Consider the following 16,356-nt stretch of genomic DNA (forward strand, 5'->3'; position numbering starts at 1 on the left):
TTAGAAATATTTTTTTAAAGTTTGAAGGTTTGGAATTAAAGTTTTTATGATCATCGCGATGGATGCGCCCACAGAACAACCTTCACGCTAAAGGCGATTGATGTCATTTGCGATATGACACAAAAATTGTGTTCTGCTGTACTACGTAGATCAATAATATGTTTGTAAACCACTAAATAAGGACAGTATTGCTGTTTACATTCTGTGAACTGCGTGCTCGTCGTACAGATAAGCTGCTCATACACGCGGCGCATTTCCGTAGCAAAAGTATGCTCATCATTATCATTACAGTCGATACTTAAGTAGTAGGCAAAGAGGTTACTATAACTGGTAATTCTGGACCAGATATGTCTGTGCCTTTGAATCTCAATCGGCCAGGTACTATTGCAAATTAGTGCTCAAATGACTTATTTACTTATCCTATTCTAGTATCACCAATTCCCGAATATCCACGCTTAAGAACTCGACGGGCTTGTCAAATATGTCGTCGGAGAAAAGTAAAATGCGATGGTATACTACCGAACTGTAGTCAGTGTACTCTCCGAGGCGCAATTTGCTTCTACAAAGACGATAACAAAGTTTTAAATGGCAGCGGGTCAGCAGGATCTGAGCAGTCATCTCCAACAGTGTTCGAACAGAGCAAACGCAGGAAAACGTCAGACACAACGACTTCAACAAAACTTTCACCGGCAGCACAACAGCAGCAACAACAGAGTCCAATTCATAGCACGGTGTATAGTGGTATTACTGCGATAAATCCTGGTGACGAAAGCTTTATTTACTACGGCCCCGCTTCAACGTTTTCGTTTATACAGCATATTCACCAAGAAATTAGCACAGGTATAATTGAAATGAATGGAGTTGGAGATGTGCCTGAAGGTATTAAAAAATACGGGTTTCGGGATCTGTTCTTGGGCTGGGGGGTGGAACGGGAACACGGTGCTGCAGCTGGCTACGGTACTATCAAGTTTTTAGACCCAACTCTTGCTTCTCGGTTCTTAGACAACTTTTGGAAAACATTGGGGTATATCATGCCAGTGTATACAAAAGAATATCTTGATTCTGTATTGGTGTCAATGTACTCTGCAAAATCATCCACTTTCAAAGGTGAAACTGGCCTTCTCGCCGTCTTGGCTAATGGTGCCAGTCTAGACGGCGAAACTGAGTGGAGCACTCTTCTGTACGAGCGTGCAACATCAACCGTGAAAAACACAAGCGACATTATTAGCACAGACAGAGTCAAGGTCCTGCTTCTGATTAGTCATCATCAGGCAATGTCTGGCAACATGAATACTGCTTATAACTTCTCGGGTCAGGCTGTTAGATTAGCGTATGCATGTGGTCTGCACAGAGAATTTCCATCTTTGACGCGGTATTCGCAAAATGCGATACAAAGCAATCACGACCGAAGCACGACAATATGGGCCCTATACTCATTTGAAAGGTATGTTAAGTCCAATCGTATTTAAGCTCAAGGCTCACAGAATCAGACTGCTATCAATAAGTCTAGGTAGACCTTCGGCTTTTAATGATAGCGAGTTAGATGTTTCGTTTCCTGACAATGATTTCCTGCGCTACATGGCTCCCTTGGGACGGATCAGTTTGAAGTCTTCAAATCTCATTTACGGACTTCAGAACTCGTCTGTTTTATCGATATGGGAGAGCGCAAGAGAAATTGACGTTGAGCTTGTACAGTACCAGGCAGACCTGCCACAAAATTTACGATTCGAAGATTTTGGGAAACCGGGTGTGACTCTACACGCTGATGCATTTGTTATTGGTTGTCGTAAGTGCGAATCTGGGTAATTCAAACAACCTGACTAACTCGCTAGACTTTTACATGTTTAAAACTCTTACATATAGACCGTTTTTATTAGTTGATGGGCTGATAAGAAAGCAAGAAAGACTACATCCGAGGTCGCCACCTCAATCAGCTGAGCGTGCATTCCTACCTGAAGCGTGCCGACGAGCAGTTGATGCTGGACGTGGCTTGTTGCTGCTTTTGGCGAGATCTTATTCGTCCAATCCTATGCTTGCCGTAAGCCGGACTATTTAGATTTACAAACGCGTACTAATTGCTGTAGAAAATGAGATTCAACTCGATGTTTTTACAGAACGCGTGTGCAATTCTTCTGTTTGATATATTGCGCGATCCGTCAAGAGTGGACGAAGTCATGACGAATTTTGAAATCATCAACATTGCTTTGGAGTGCTATCGGTTAATGAAGACAGATGTCGGCGTGGCAAGCGGTCTGGCGATGATTGAACAGGTCCAAACACGAGCGCGAGAAGCTTTTGAGACTGCAAATCAGGAACACCTTGTGCCTGGAGCAATGGCAGAGTAAGTCGGTTTTGTTTATAAGATACAATTCCAGAAACTAAGTTTGCAGCGTTTTTAATAATCAGCCCGTTCAGGCTGTCACACCATACAACGAGATGCCTCAAATTTCGTTACCACCAGACGTAATAGTTGACCAGAATCCGCAAACGGCGGTATTGAATAGCGATGCTGCTCAAGACGTTGACTTGACCGCGCTTCAGTTTTGGGATCATTGGGATGAAGGCTTTGACTGGCTGAAGTCCGGGTTCATGCTGCCTAACTAGAATAAATCGTTCGGCATGCTTTGATTGCAAAGTCTAGATTTGGAGGTGTAAGATATCGCATATTGTATTGTTAACTTGAGTCGTACTGGATCAATGTTGAAATTTTTGTTAGGGTTAGCATTATACACGCGTTTAAGGGTTATACAAGCGCGCGTCGAGACAAGTTAATTGTAGCAAAAAATAGACGTTGCTTTCACATGTCGAATATTTTGGCATCGATTAGAAATGCGCCTTTATCGATAAATGTACGTTTTATTCACACGAAACTCTCAAACTAACGACTTAAAAGTTACTAAGCCAATCCTCATCCAAATCTCACCTTCCAGAAGCAAAGCCGCTCCGGCTGCCTTACTTTGCTGAATACGCGTCTACAAATACCTTGACTGTGATTTTAGGCCCTCCGCTGGCTGGAAAATCGGTGCTGCTTTCTCAGCTATGTTCACTTTTCACAGGACTCGTCGTAGTCTTTGATCTTGATTCACGACTTGAAGTCACAGACGAAAACGCAAAATTGCTTATTCTCAGACCGTCGAACGCTGACGAGTTCTTAGCTTGCTTGAGAAGTATAAAGTCTACTGACTTGTTCCAGAAATGCAAATCGGCGACCGGGGGCTTCAAACTATGTTCCGATGGGTCAACCAAGTACAAGTTTTCAAAACACGCTGCGTTGACGCACCCGCTTGCTGCGGTCCTGGTTGACGGGCTATCGGCATTTTATTGGGAGTCTTTAGTTTTAAACACATGGTCTGGCATCACATCGCAAACCGTGGACTTGCTGCGTGACATCTCCCTGCAACACGGAAACATCTCTACAACGGTCACCTTGACTGCGCTCTCGCCCTTCCCTTCTGACACGTCACTGACGCTGATTCTCGAGTCTGTATGGCCAATGATACAAGGCGCAGGCGCGTATGTGCTCATGACCCGAGTGCCTGTCGCAGAACGGCTGCATGACAACGCAACCGACGACGATTCGGATCCGGACTGGCTCTCGACAAGCTTGTTTAAAATGACTTTACATTTCCCATCAGTCTCGGTTACAAAACGTCTTTCCATGTCAACCAATGAGACTGACGGGGTTACGCTACTTGATGATATAAACGAAATTAATGCTAATTTCAATGTATAACTAAAGTACAACGGCGTTGTACCGTACCTATGCCTTTTCATTCTTCTAATCATAAATCTCAAGCGGGGGGATACGATCAATATTGTAAAACCAATTCCCACTAAGTTCACGTCAGTAACAATCTTCATCAATTTGATCAAAACATACCCTTCATCTTCTTTCAGAAGCCAGTCGGTAGGGAACAAAATCAAATTGCCACGAACGTTGTTCAGTCGTTCCTCTGCAGCATCCCTGTCAAGTGTACTGTCATACTCCCGCTGTCGTCTAGACCGACGAGTCGTACCATGATGATACTCGTAGTTGCTGGCGACGCCCAATTGGCCATACTCGTCCTCCAGCCGCCGTCGTCGATCGCCAGACTTGGTCGAGAACGCCTCTTCCTGAGAATTGGTATCCGAACCAGAAACTTCAGCAGCTTCTTGAGGATCCGGTTCGCCGTCTGAATTCGGCGCTAACGCATTCACTAACTTGGAAGGCCCAGCTTCGACTTCACTAGCAGCGGTTTTGGCTCCAGATGCGACTGCTGCAACTGAAGCATGAATCGGCCCACCGATTGTGGTCAATCCAACTCCACCGGCTGAACTGCCATGATGCTTCTCTTGCTCTTTAACTACAGTACCATCACGCTTGGACACGGGCTTACCGGCCAGCTGCATGGCGTCAAACTTTTCCGCATGTAGCTTGTAGTCCTGATAATCCTTCCAACTCTGAACCTCATTGTCGGGCTGACACCTAAACACCTCTCTGAAAATATTGGTATTGTTCGTAGCATGCGCAAGCCAAATGTCAAAGTAGAAATTCTCGTCCAGCGGATCCTCAAACGAAAACGGCGTGATGGGCTTCAACTTCTCGGACGGTGACTCCAGAATAGCCTTTGTCTCGTCGTCGTTCAAGAAGCACGTCGTAGGTTCCAAAGACAGCGATTGAATTCGCTCAAACACGGTCTTGGAGCTTGTGACGCCTTCATCTGAAACGTCTTCCAACGTCACCTTTTTGTCCACCGGGCTGGCCGGAGGGAGCTGGTCAGCAGGTGGCGCGGCAATATCGCGCTGCTTGCCTTTCCGTCTGTCGATTTTCTGCTTGACCGCTTCTCCCATAGCGCGCACTGCCTCCACATTCCTATTCATGCGATCAGGACCAAATCCCGCAAGATCAGCCGCATGTTTTTCACGATCAATCTGATGCTGAAACTCCTCTGGCGGCTCAACTCCACTCCTTACCACCCCGTCGTTCGCTGGGAAGTTGTTTAAGACCCCGTCCGATGGTCTTGCTTGGAAGTCGTTGTTAACATCAATCACAGGTGGCTCGTTCATGGTCGCAATTTTCCTCGCAGACGGTTCATCATCACTTGAGTCATCTTCGTTCTCATCTTCGGCTTCTGCGACCTCGTCTTCTTCAGAGTCGTACATTCCAGCGTTTGTCATCTCCTCGTCGTCATGAACCAAGCTTTGTGGCCGCCCGTTTTCCATCGCCCGCAGCTTCTCTAACGATCTCCAGATATCCGGCTTGCTTAAGTCAAACGCTGCATGTTCACTTTCTCCTTCCGGACTGTTTCCGTTTGAATCGCGTTCGGTGTCTTCCAAAGCATCAACATCAATACCAAGATGTTCACGCATCAACCGCACGCGCAAAGTATGGGGCAAACGTCCAACCATAAACGGCTTTCCTCCCATGGTAGACTCAATCTGGTCTGTGTCTCGAACAAACACGGCCACTTCAGAATCACGAGTTCCGCGCATAGAACGCTCGTTGATATTGGCAGATCCTATGATAGCGGCACGGTCATCTACCACCATAATCTACAATCATTAGCACAACTTTGTAGCAAAAAGCGTCAAGGTATTTTACCTTGGCATGAATGTAAAGCTGTTCTGTCACAAGCTGATCGTACGGTCCTATCTTACCCCATTTCCGTAGTGAAAAAAATTGGATATAATCCTCGGGGTTAATACCAGCTTTGTTCAGGCGACCAAAAATACTGTTCGAACCACGTGAAATCGAACGGTACTGGCACTGCATAATCAGTCTGACAGACGTGCCGTCTTGCTGATGAACTTCAGCTTCAAACCCAGGAACCAAAGGAATAATAATAACTGCGCGCCAATCTTCTTTATGCTTATGGGCCCGCATGATTCTCTCAACCAATGCGTCGCCAATCGCGTTCTCTATGACTTCGCCGTCAACAGTGGTAGATGAAATGAAAAACTGATTTTCAATATATACAAAATGCTCAGACTGCTCAATCGCCTTAAGGTATGCATTGAGAATCGAATGTTCAACCCTACCTTTTCGCATACCGAGTGACCAACCGCACGCAGATCGAAGTAGCTGGACCTCGCAAGTTCCCAAATGTCCAAACGCTTCAAGCTCGGCGTCAGTGAAGTCAGGAGGCGGAATAAGAATGGGAGCAGGTCTTGTAGATCGTTTCTGGCGATTGAGGTAGTTCCAGCGCTGGATAAAATGTCTGGCAGCGTCACGAGCCGGCTGAGCAATGATTTGCATGTGCACATCGTGCCATGGCATACGGGGCACCTTTGAGCGATCGTACATGTCATTATACGGCTTGTTGAGGTCGTAGAAATCTTGAACTCTTGCATTGGAGTAGTCTTTGCCAACCCATAACTGCGTGTCTTCGCCCAAGTCAACTTCGACGCCACGGTCAAAGCCGGTCGGCTTGTCATCAGTAAGAACGTGTTGTGGAGTATCCCATCGACCAAAGCACAAATCCAAGCCACCAACAAACAAGACAAGATGATCAATAATGACCAGTTTCTCGTGATGAGCCCAAAACAAAATGTTCTGGCGAAACTGATTTGGCGAACGAGCGACAAAGATATTTGGATGCAAGTCCAACAAAGATTGTTTTGTGTACAACGAGTCAATAGGGATAGCAGCACCGACATTGCGGTACAAAATTACAAAAATCTTCACGCCTTCTTCTGCCTTGCGTTTTAGCAGCCGGTCTAACCTCCATTGTTGATTTCCGTGGCCCGGTCGACGAAGATAAATTTCTGGACTCAGCCACCAATCATGAATATAAATGACGTCTCTTGCCATTGAAATGGCATGACTCACATTCCAGAAATAATCACGCTACGCTAACGTCAATGAACAGTTCAATATGGCAAGAGCTATACTTACGCCGTCAACAAACCACTGAGCAGATACGTTTTGTCTCACCGGCGCAAAACTTCCAAAACGATGAAGTTTCGTCCACAGCGTGTTCTTCTGCATGTACTCAATACTGTACTGCCATTGTTTTAAATGCTTTTCTGACAACGCTAACAGCTTCATTTTGCGCTCTGAATTTTCTAGCTTCAAGGAAAATTGAATCTTTGCAGTGTCTTGGACCGACTGGGTTAAAGTCTTCGGCTTTTCTGTCAATGGGTACGTGTCATCTGTATCTTGATTGGCATGCCAGCCACCCCATGCTTGATGCGTGAATTTGAACTCCGGGTCAACCATAAACACGTCTATAGGGGCAATGTCTAAGAAACTGTCGACAACCAAAATGTATGAATGCCTGACTAAGAACCACTTTGAGCCGTATCGCGTAAAAAGCGACTTGACGTGTTTAGGTCTCAGCTTGCCAGATCTCCATCCGCGGCTTGAAGACGTTGATAGTACCGTCAACGGGCCCTCTTTTCCATGATAAGAATTTTCAATTGACAAGCGTAATCCCATAGCTGAAAGCTCGAGAAATCTGCAGAGTCGATTGGCCTCACCTTGGAACATCATCACTCGTATCAAACCTTTTAAATACTGCTCCAATGCAATTCTCTGTTTTTCATTAAACTTGTGATATTTTTGCTGATGCGTGACAAGATCATGCGACCGAGGTGTCATCGGCTCAACATTGGACACAGCACTTGTCAAACTCACTCGAGACTCAGTCTGTCTGGGCAGGCTCAGACCAGCCACGTCCGCTTCGTTCAATCCACGTACACCCCGAAGATACGGAATGGCCTCACGAGGAAAACGGGGTAGCTCTCGCACGTGGGAACCGGACTGACTACCGCGTTGGAAAAAATCAAGAACTTTTAATCTGGAATGCAAGTTGAAGAAATCTCTGAAATCATGGTATACGACCCATTTCATCTGGACTGGACCAGATCCGTACTCAAGCTCAATCCTGAAGAGTGCATGCTGCCGATCTTCTGTTCGAGTCGAGTCTGTTATTTTGACTTGTAGGAGCTGCAGCAGCACGGGCAGCCGTCCTTGATTCCGCTCATCTCGTTTAAACGCCAATGCCAATATAAGTGCTGCTGGAGTTCCGGATATCAACGTCGTAACAAGTTCAGTAGATTTCTGTTCGTGGCGCTGAATTTCCTCGTCCTTCTTCTTACTAATGTGTTTAATAAATCTCAACTTGGACTTGACATCTTTCCACCGTTGAGAAATCTCGCCAGACCCTATCGTATCATTATTTCCAGACTGTTTAGATTGTTCATGGTCGTCGGTAAGCAAGCCAGCGAATCTCATGAAGGATGGTGCCAGTTTAGATCCACGATCCGGCACACGATCAGGCACAGTAGATGTGGTTGCTCGACGCTTCATTTTTGGCCGAGGTATGCGAGAGATAACTGATACGTCTTCTCTACTGCCGGTAAGACTATCGTCTATGGCTTCAGACTGAGCAGGATCAGCGTTGTTGTTCCAGATCCGATCGATCCAGGTATCAGCGGCAGCACGGAACTTTCCCCAACCAGGAGACTCGTCAGCGCGCTCTACTTCACGGTCCGGCACATTTTCAGAAAACAAAAGTATTGGTTGAGGGTGTTGAGGAGGGGCACTGAGATGTCGATCGTGTCTGGACGTTCGGGTTGTACTTGTAACCTCATTTAGAGCATTGTCTAGCGAAGTTGAAGCAGCAATATTCAAGTCTGAGCTAATGCGTCCCATTGTAAACGACTGTTTGTCGTTATTTTGTGAAGTTAGCTCCTCAAGTGAAGGTGTGGTCACAATGTTTGTATCGCCGTCGCTCAACCGCTCACTACTCTCTTCGCTGCTGCCACCAACTTGATGTGCATCATAGTCGGTAGTAGCTGGTTGCGATTTGATTTGAACCTCGTCTGCTATTGATATATCTGTAGCACCTTTTGCCTTAAGTAACGATACCGCGTTTGCAATTGAAGACACCATTCTCTGTAGAGAACAATGATAAAAATCTGAAGAATAGATTCACACTCTGAAACTTTCCAAACGGGTCAAGAAGACTTTGAAAAGATGAATATAAACGTGAATATCATACAGCGGCTATGTTTGATAAGATTCCTCGAAAAATGGAAGCAAAAACAATAAAACGAGGCAGTTGTTGGTTGTGTAGATGTTGAAACAATGCAGGTCTTTGCTCTGATGTCGAAGCAGACGTAGATCATTACAACGATTAAACTGGTTACGTCAATACAAATTTTATATATCCTATATTTCTGGTGTTTGGTTACCATAATAGTGTTAAGGTAATGAATGAAGATGCCACTTCATCACTATTTGCACTATACGACTCAGAAGTAGTCACAGCAATGCGATAGAACAATTAATCAAGATATACCATTTGCAATCTCTACAGTATAAATATCATTTTATGCCCAATTTGATCGTTCCGTTCTGTTTTGACAAAATGGGGTCCAGTTCCACAGGCAATTCCGCTGCGGCTTGCAACAGCCACATCGTATGCGGCTAATTCTATTTTTGACGCATACGGATGTACATCAACACATCAGAAATCTCTGTTTTGGTTCATGTCCAGTTTTCTTCCTGGTAATTTGCGGTATGCGTCGGCAGAACAAGACCTGTTTTACTATCAACAACATGCTGCCACAAGTCTTTAGTGCCCCATAAAATTGGTGCGATAGTTGCGTCCCAGTTCAGCCCAGCCTGGCAAATGTCAGTTTGTGCTGCAAACATGAATGAGTTTTAACTGGCCTTGTAATTAATTCTCCAAGAATGTAATGCGAGTTGCTGTGAATGTGTGACTCCTTTGTACCCATAGCGAACATCCCCCACCACAGGAGCCAACAGCACTTCAGCACAATGTCGTCGTAGTTGATGTTTTCGACCGGTAACGGGCTGGAGTGCCATCAGAACTGTTCCGTCTTTGAGATGACTTAGCACTTGGTACTTTGTCAGGCAGTCATTTCCCTCTAAGTCGTCCCTCTGAATCAGCAGCGGCTTCGAGATTTCTCCAAACAAGCTACCATCAGGCCGTGAATCTAGTTTTAAATATCTGTTGCGTCTTATTCCACGGCTTTTCACTAGCGGACTATCCTTCAAAGGTTCAACCAATGCGAGATACTAGCAAACGTTAGCGATCACGTGTCGCGAACAAGCCCAGAATCATACAATTTTTTTTATAGGCCAGCCTTTATCTCCACCAAATTTTAAATTTCTCGAGAATAACTGAGCTGCCTAGATATTTCAGTCACCGGCTTATTCCACAATGCTTGCTAAGATTACCATCATACTAGTAGCGACTATCATTGCTCCACTAACTCCATAATCTAATCTTTGCACCAATCTTGGTTTGCAATACGGCGGCTCTGGGTTTGATAGAAAGGCATCAGTGTCGAGGTTTAAAAGCTCGATCACTGTCCTATTCTCATCCCATCTTGCTGTTGATTTATGCGGCGTGTTTTGCTGTGAAAAGACAAAAGGCGGTTTATTTATTACGGCAAAATGTTTTGTTTGCTGCAATATTGAAATTACCATTCTATTTTGTCTTGCCCGGTAATTTACACAAATATATTTACTCCAACTTATTATACTTTGTAGAGTTAAGTTAGCATTTGTAATATTCACGTGACCATTACAATTTACGCAAGTCAATTTAAAAAAATATATCTTATTAAATAACAATTAACTCCAATACATCTAATACCCAAATAAGTCCAGTTCATACAATACCCAAAATAACACTTAAAATTGCAGAGCATCAAGTCAAAAGATTTTCGTGATGGTAGCAGAAACAAAAGGCGTCTCCTTTAGTATAGTCAGGCTTGAATCGAAATCAAGTTCAGCAACGAACACGAAGTCTTCCAGCCTGGCAAAACACTTATTTAACGATACCACATTGCCATCATGTTCACAACTCAAGATTGCCATGGTCTCAGTCAACATATGTGCCGCAACTTTCGTGTAAGCAAAGTATCCACTGCCATAGTACAGCTTGACTATGCTATCAACTCGTATCCAAGACGGAATGTCACGTTGAAACGTAACTCCAAGATAACGGCATGGGATACTTGAGTCATCTGTCGAGCGATTTGTAATTTGATAGCCGTTAGAGTGATTAAAAACGTCAATTCCTTCCCCGGCAGCAACATAAACATGTCCACACTCGCCTTCCTTGATGTAGTCCACTTCTCTGCAGATGTCCTTCATCTTCAAGATCACGCACTTGTGAAAGCCACTATTGCAGTATCCTATCGTGGCACATACCGCGAAAGTTCTCCTTTTAGACACACTACATCGAATTTGCACAAATTTCCCGTCGCACTCTGTCATGACCGCGTAACATTGCAGACCGTTGTTGGCTCATGAGTGTCAACTTCCAATAGATTCACACAAATTGAAAATCTCTTCTGGACATTGTGAACACTTGCAGCATAATCAAGAGCCTTTACAGCCGCCTCCATTCCAAACCCAGTGCTACTACATACTGCAAAACACTGACTCAATCTAGGAATGCGTGGATATTCCTTTGCAAACTTCTTGACTTCAGTCTTAAGCTTGCCTAATTCTCCGGAATGTGGAGCGTCCATCATTACCATGAGAGGACGCCTATATTGAATTAGAATTTCATAGATCTGCTTCCAGACCTCAACTTTTAGACCGGGTGTGATTTTTAAACCAACCGCCTCGACCATTTCGTCTGTTAGGAGCGCACTGTTGTAAACATTTTTGGCAATCCGCTCTCTTGTTGAGCGTGTACGCGAAAAAATGTCAACCAGAGAGCGGTCAGTAGGATCAATCATGTTGTCAACAATATAAACCCTCTGCCTCACGGTATTTTCATTACAAGAGCCCGACTGTGTTCTCAATTTTGATGAAGGTGCCCCCCACCAAAATTTTTTACATTCATCTTGACAGTTACTTGAAGCCATGCTTAATCAGTGAGAAATACGCAAACTCAGGTAAAAAAAAATCAGACAGTTCAGGAAGTGCAGAGCGAAGCTTTATAAATTGTCAACAGCATCCAGTAATAGCCCAATTAGGCCAAAAAGGCCATAGTGAGCAATCAAGGTTTCCCAGCAAAGTTCACATCACCGCCATTTCAAGTCAATTTGCATTTTCAAGTGACAATCGGATCTACGAAAACCACAAGAAAAGGCTTAATTTAAAAACCATTATATTCAATTAGCTAATTACTAGAGACGAAAAGAATGCATTCAAAAAAACACCGCATTAAGAATATAATACTTATAAAAGGGCTTATAAATCCATTTCCATAGCAACCCAAGCATCTGATAGAGCTCCTCCGTTTAAACCCTGAGGACAAGTTGAAAGTTCAAATCCTACCCAAAACAAGTCACGAATAAGCATAGGAGTTTCCACAAGCTGCTTGTCAAGACAAATAACAGCACGCTCACATTGCATACACTCGGTTGCTAGGTCAAGAAGCGCAACCAGACCTTCCTTCAATTCCATATTGCTTTCTGCCATGGATTTGTCAAAATAAATAAGCAAAGTGTTGTCAACAACTGCACCAATCCATTTGTTATCCTCGATATCGATCAACTGGAAAAAGAGCGTGTCAACCGGCGGTCTTGTAGCCCCATCTCTAACGAATCGTCCTGGAGCGGCCAACTTCATGAGTGCAGTAACAGCCGGTGAGGTCTCGGCCTTAAACTTAGGCGACTTAACTTCCTTAGACATCCCCTCAAAAATCGCAGTCCCATTAGCAAAAAGTCTCTCACACTTTGATGCCAGGTCCAACGATGCCTTCCGTGTTTCCACAGAAGGACTTTTCTTAAATCGGGCCTCAGGGACGCCACTCTGCTACTCCACCCAACGTAGTGCGATAATGGAAGGCAGCCGCGCCTGTAGCGGCCGAGTAAGTATAGCAAGACGCGAGAGAAGCGCCAGCAGGAAGAACGTTGCCATCGTAGACGTAACCAGTGACAACTGGATCAACTTGCGCAGAGGCAGTTGGAAGACCACCTCTGCTGCCAGTACTACTTAAATTCGAAGGATTACTTAAAATGTTCGCCATAAATTCTGATTTCTTTGTGGTTGGTGATTTAAAAAATTTGATTTAATAACCGGTTGAATTCGGATTGATTAGATAATAAAATCTGAGATTATATAGCTGAGAGCTGAGAAGGTTGAGGTTTGGATATTTGAAAGGCTTGAAAAGGCTTAGAAATTGGGAAGCTGTGAAATTGTTGGAAAAGTGAAGAAGACATCTGTGGGCGCGCCGGAGTTCAAATGGGTGGGTGGGTTGGGGTATGTGATCACGCGCAGCAAACTGCACTAATCGAAAAAGGAACTAGCGTTATTTTGCTGGATCTCACATAGAGTGACCTCAGTACTTTTAACTCCCCTCAATTTGAACTAACTTTTAATAAACAAAATATTTATAAATTTATCTCTAAAAACGTTTAAGACGCTAATTATCTGAAGCAATAAAATGCGTTATTGTAAGAGCTAGCAATCAAATCGACAAGAATCGCGTCATTTAAGGTTTTTATAAATTGTGCGCCGTCAAACTGTCTAGGCGTCTGTGCGTTAACGTGTAACTAATAAGTGGGTTTAGTACCGATAATGAAGCTGCATTTTGTTAAGCGATAGTTAGTATTCTTTACACTAAGAAACCCTACTTAATACACATAGCCGTATGAAAATACTTTAATATTCTTGTTTAAGTGACTTAATACTCTGTGATTCACTCAATGAATCTCGGATTGAACGATTGTTTATAACATCTTCAACCCCGGATTACGTTGAGACTTGCACGTTGGGAGAAATCGGATGTCCATGCCGTCATATCTGAAATAGCGTGAAATCGTCAAATAGAAAGGAGATCTTTCTCAACTCACTTATAGTTTTCTAAATATTTTGTTTTTACTTAATTACTATTAGGCCTCAAGGCACAGCTATTCACAATTACAATCACAGTAGTCGTATTTTTTGTCGTGTTCTTGCTGTGGCAGGTACTGTTAGCAACTTTGATTGTTAGGCCAGTCTTTTACTACACTCCAGCAATATCAGTTGATACACTAGAATCAACCGAGGAGACTGAGCTGGTGCCTGCCTCAGGCAGTCAACTACATTCCAGGTTTTTGTGTGCTACAACCAAGCAGCAGCAGCAGCCGTCGTCCGTCATGATGCGTCCCAAGCGACTCCTTTCTTACTTCTCTCCTCCACGAAGACGTGTTCTTGATCCCACAGAAGATTATTACAGTAGTGAAGAATTTGAAGATGATTACTTTGATTCATCAAATGGGTCGGTGTCGTTGGCAACTTCACCTACTCCTTCATCTCTCCAGCGAAGTCGAGGGGAAAAGTTACTGTCTGATGTACAATCACATCCGTTGACAATTTTCCGATGCCGGAAGTGTCTGGCGCATCTTGCTCCCTATTCTCGTATAATCTCAAAAAGTTTTACGGGAAGACTAGGGCGGGCCGTGCTAGTTTCCGGGGTACAGAATGTAAGGCTTGGAAAGCCGGGACAGCGAATGCTAGTGACTGGGCTGCATAGTGTTGCCGACATTGCTTGCGCCAGCTGTGATGTCAATGTTGGATGGAAATACATTGATGCGTTTGAACGCAGTCAGGGGTACAAAGTCGGTAAATATATCTTGGAGCTGAAGCGCGTGGTAAAAGAAACTGTTGCAGTCACTGAGGACGACATGGACTGGTCCGATTTTCAGGCGTTTCCACAGCTCGATCTAAATGAGCTTGACATTGATGTGAAACTCCCATCTGAGCCACAGAATTTGAGACGTGGAAGTACCTCACTTGTGCTAAGAAAGCTACTGGATGACGATCAATCGCTGATTTCTGGCCTTTCTCTGGAAGACGCCGAATCGCAACCACATGAAATCACGACTGTTTGAGATCATGGTTTTTAAAGGACGAATGGAGGTTTTATGGACTGTACGGAGTATAATATGGAGTTTTTATGGTTCTATGAATGATTTTGACCGGCGCATTTTTATTTTCTACTTACCCGATTTTATAACATAAAGTATTATCATACATATCAGCACGGAGTTCAGGCAATAAATGATCTGATCCAGCTAAAAATTTCACTTTGCGCATGTGCTTGGTTTTCATCAATCAGTTTGTTTTCGGCGTAATCTCCCTTGACAGCAAATCCGTGAGGTAGTTTGCGATCATACCACTTCAAGTCGTGGAAAACTGTATGTTTCGACAGTGTCTTGGTCCCTGTGGTCACAACTTCTAGCGGAAACAAAGGATCGTCTTGTACAGCTATGATCAAAACCGGCTTTTTAACTTCTATAAAATCTTTGGCTTCAACAAGCGATGGGTGACAAATGATGCCTGTCACTACCAAACGTGCCCACGATGGATTCAAAAGGTCAACCTGGCTGCTGACATTGGCTTGTAATGTAATGCTGTCTTCCTGATCTGGAGTCACCTCGGCTTGCGAACCCGCAGCTACTGGCAACTGGAGCAATTTGAGCGCATATTTTGCACCAAATGAATATCCGACCACGCATATATCACGCGGTCTGTAAATCTCAACAATTTCCTCAACCATATTCACAAGCATAGGCCATGTTCGCTCTTCTGTATGCCGAGCAATCCACATATCGGTCATGAAACCAGCTGTCGACGAGACAGCCATCGATTTTAAGCGACCCAGAAGCCCCCCAGTTTGCTGTGTTTGTGTGACCTGAACGGGGATATTTGGATCCGATGAAAATAAATCTGGCATAACCACAAAATACCCTTAAGACCATGTCAAGCTGTCAATTGTTTCATCTATAAGCAGATATGCTTACCTTCACGTGCAAAGTCGTCAGCTAACAGCTGGTTAGGCATGCTATCTACACCCAAACCATTGGTAAGTAACAATAACATGGAAAAGCCCTGTTCATATGTAGTATCTTGTCCACCTTCCTTCACGTCCCATGCCGGTTTTGATATGTATATTCGTTCCTGTGTATCTGCCAATGTCTTGAATTCTCCTACTGGATCTTTGCTTGTAGCTGTTGACGGTGAGGCCACTAAACAATTGTCAGCGCACTGCAATTAATCATATTTTGCAAAGACACACATTTAGAAGCACCACCCGAGCTGACTTGGTCGAAGAAGAACTCATCATCTTCATCGTCAGATTCTCCCAAAAATGCAGTATCGTTTGTATCATCCAACGCGACCTTGTCAAGATACGGATTCTTCGATTTTGCCGCCATTTGTACTGTATCCAGTTAATTGAGTATCATAAAATGCTTACAGTAACTTGGGTCTTTTTTGCATGGACTATTTCGATCTATACAAAGTGCTCTTCGACATCCCGACAGTTCAACTTCTCTCACCCCCTGAAAGAGAGGCATGTACGGCCACATGTCACAGCCACATGCTAAGCACAATGTCTATATTGCGTGACGCTTGATCCATATTAATCACATTCCCAGATTAGTTATAAGACGAGC

General features: G+C 44.1%; 8 protein-coding genes across 8 annotated transcripts; 3 read left to right on the top strand and 5 right to left on the bottom strand.

The window, feature by feature from the left end:
* The first annotated feature begins 170 nt into the window (after window positions 1-170).
* On the top strand, window positions 171-2,983 carry V1512DRAFT_108535 (uncharacterized protein). The gene is made up of 8 exons (XM_066912884.1): window positions 171-267; window positions 310-378; window positions 430-1,444; window positions 1,491-1,786; window positions 1,833-2,038; window positions 2,085-2,341; window positions 2,391-2,849; window positions 2,894-2,983. Exons 2-7 carry the CDS (start codon window positions 348-350, stop codon window positions 2,602-2,604), a joined length of 2,019 nt encoding a protein of 672 aa, XP_066769276.1. The 5' UTR covers window positions 171-267; window positions 310-347; the 3' UTR covers window positions 2,605-2,849; window positions 2,894-2,983.
* On the top strand, window positions 2,802-3,733 carry V1512DRAFT_249947 (uncharacterized protein; the record flags this gene model as incomplete). The annotated part of the gene is made up of 2 exons (XM_066914641.1): window positions 2,802-2,849; window positions 2,894-3,733. The coding sequence occupies 2 exons, from the start codon at window positions 2,802-2,804 to the stop codon at window positions 3,731-3,733; spliced, it is 888 nt and encodes a 295-aa protein (XP_066769277.1).
* A 45-nt stretch (window positions 3,734-3,778) lies between these two features.
* V1512DRAFT_212936 (uncharacterized protein) lies at window positions 3,779-8,635 on the bottom strand (the record flags this gene model as incomplete). Its single annotated transcript, XM_066913579.1, has 4 exons — window positions 3,779-3,833; window positions 3,881-5,532; window positions 5,582-6,826; window positions 6,875-8,635. 4 exons carry the CDS (start codon window positions 8,633-8,635, stop codon window positions 3,779-3,781), a joined length of 4,713 nt encoding a protein of 1,570 aa, XP_066769278.1.
* A 512-nt stretch (window positions 8,636-9,147) lies between these two features.
* Window positions 9,148-10,469, bottom strand: V1512DRAFT_268023 (pseudouridine synthase). The gene is made up of 4 exons (XM_066917390.1): window positions 10,190-10,469; window positions 10,076-10,141; window positions 9,659-10,027; window positions 9,148-9,610 (listed from the first exon to the last, which is right to left on the bottom strand). Exons 1-4 carry the CDS (start codon window positions 10,439-10,441, stop codon window positions 9,473-9,475), a joined length of 825 nt encoding a protein of 274 aa, XP_066769279.1. The 5' UTR covers window positions 10,442-10,469; the 3' UTR covers window positions 9,148-9,472.
* An 85-nt stretch (window positions 10,470-10,554) lies between these two features.
* Window positions 10,555-11,835, bottom strand: V1512DRAFT_293230 (uncharacterized protein; the record flags this gene model as incomplete). The annotated part of the gene is made up of 3 exons (XM_066918327.1): window positions 10,555-11,141; window positions 11,171-11,229; window positions 11,257-11,835. The coding sequence occupies 3 exons, from the start codon at window positions 11,833-11,835 to the stop codon at window positions 10,670-10,672; spliced, it is 1,110 nt and encodes a 369-aa protein (XP_066769280.1). The 3' UTR covers window positions 10,555-10,669.
* A 328-nt stretch (window positions 11,836-12,163) lies between these two features.
* V1512DRAFT_212915 (ornithine decarboxylase antizyme-domain-containing protein) lies at window positions 12,164-12,544 on the bottom strand (the record flags this gene model as incomplete). The annotated part of the gene is made up of 1 exon (XM_066913578.1): window positions 12,164-12,544. One exon carries the CDS (start codon window positions 12,542-12,544, stop codon window positions 12,164-12,166), a length of 381 nt encoding a protein of 126 aa, XP_066769281.1.
* An 817-nt stretch (window positions 12,545-13,361) lies between these two features.
* On the top strand, window positions 13,362-14,790 carry V1512DRAFT_249953 (yippee zinc-binding/DNA-binding /Mis18, centromere assembly-domain-containing protein; the record flags this gene model as incomplete). The annotated part of the gene is made up of 2 exons (XM_066914642.1): window positions 13,362-13,371; window positions 13,814-14,790. The coding sequence occupies 2 exons, from the start codon at window positions 13,362-13,364 to the stop codon at window positions 14,788-14,790; spliced, it is 987 nt and encodes a 328-aa protein (XP_066769282.1).
* Window positions 14,791-14,868: 78 nt separating this feature from the next.
* On the bottom strand, window positions 14,869-16,345 carry V1512DRAFT_268031 (uncharacterized protein). The gene is made up of 3 exons (XM_066917391.1): window positions 15,978-16,345; window positions 15,703-15,927; window positions 14,869-15,649 (listed from the first exon to the last, which is right to left on the bottom strand). Exons 1-3 carry the CDS (start codon window positions 16,114-16,116, stop codon window positions 14,949-14,951), a joined length of 1,065 nt encoding a protein of 354 aa, XP_066769283.1. The 5' UTR covers window positions 16,117-16,345; the 3' UTR covers window positions 14,869-14,948.
* Between the last annotated feature and the right edge of the window lie 11 nt (window positions 16,346-16,356).

Source organism: Lipomyces arxii (assembly GCF_038497795.1).
Source record: "Lipomyces arxii strain Phaff 12-163 unplaced genomic scaffold V1512scaffold_30, whole genome shotgun sequence".
Taxonomy (NCBI): Eukaryota; Fungi; Ascomycota; class Lipomycetes; order Lipomycetales; family Lipomycetaceae; genus Lipomyces; species Lipomyces arxii.

Coding starts and splice junctions, on each gene's coding strand:
- V1512DRAFT_108535 (XM_066912884.1), top strand. CDS start 348: ATGTCTGTGCCTTTGAATCTCAATCGGCCAG. Junction 379..429: donor TTTGAATCTCAATCGGCCAG/GTACTATTGCAA, acceptor ATCCTATTCTAG/TATCACCAATTCCCGAATAT. Junction 1,445..1,490: donor GCCCTATACTCATTTGAAAG/GTATGTTAAGTC, acceptor TCACAGAATCAG/ACTGCTATCAATAAGTCTAG.
- V1512DRAFT_268023 (XM_066917390.1), bottom strand. CDS start 10,441: ATGGTAATTTCAATATTGCAGCAAACAAAACATTTTGCCGTAATAAAT. Junction 10,142..10,189: donor TAGTCGCTACTAGTATGATG/GTAATCTTAGCA, acceptor TGAAATATCTAG/GCAGCTCAGTTATTCTCGAG. Junction 10,028..10,075: donor GCTGGCCTATAAAAAAAATT/GTATGATTCTGG, acceptor AACGTTTGCTAG/TATCTCGCATTGGTTGAACC.
- V1512DRAFT_268031 (XM_066917391.1), bottom strand. CDS start 16,116: ATGGCGGCAAAATCGAAGAATCCGTATCTTGACAAGGTCGCGTTGGAT. Junction 15,928..15,977: donor CTCGGGTGGTGCTTCTAAAT/GTGTGTCTTTGC, acceptor ACAATTGTTTAG/TGGCCTCACCGTCAACAGCT. Junction 15,650..15,702: donor TGACGACTTTGCACGTGAAG/GTAAGCATATCT, acceptor CATGGTCTTAAG/GGTATTTTGTGGTTATGCCA.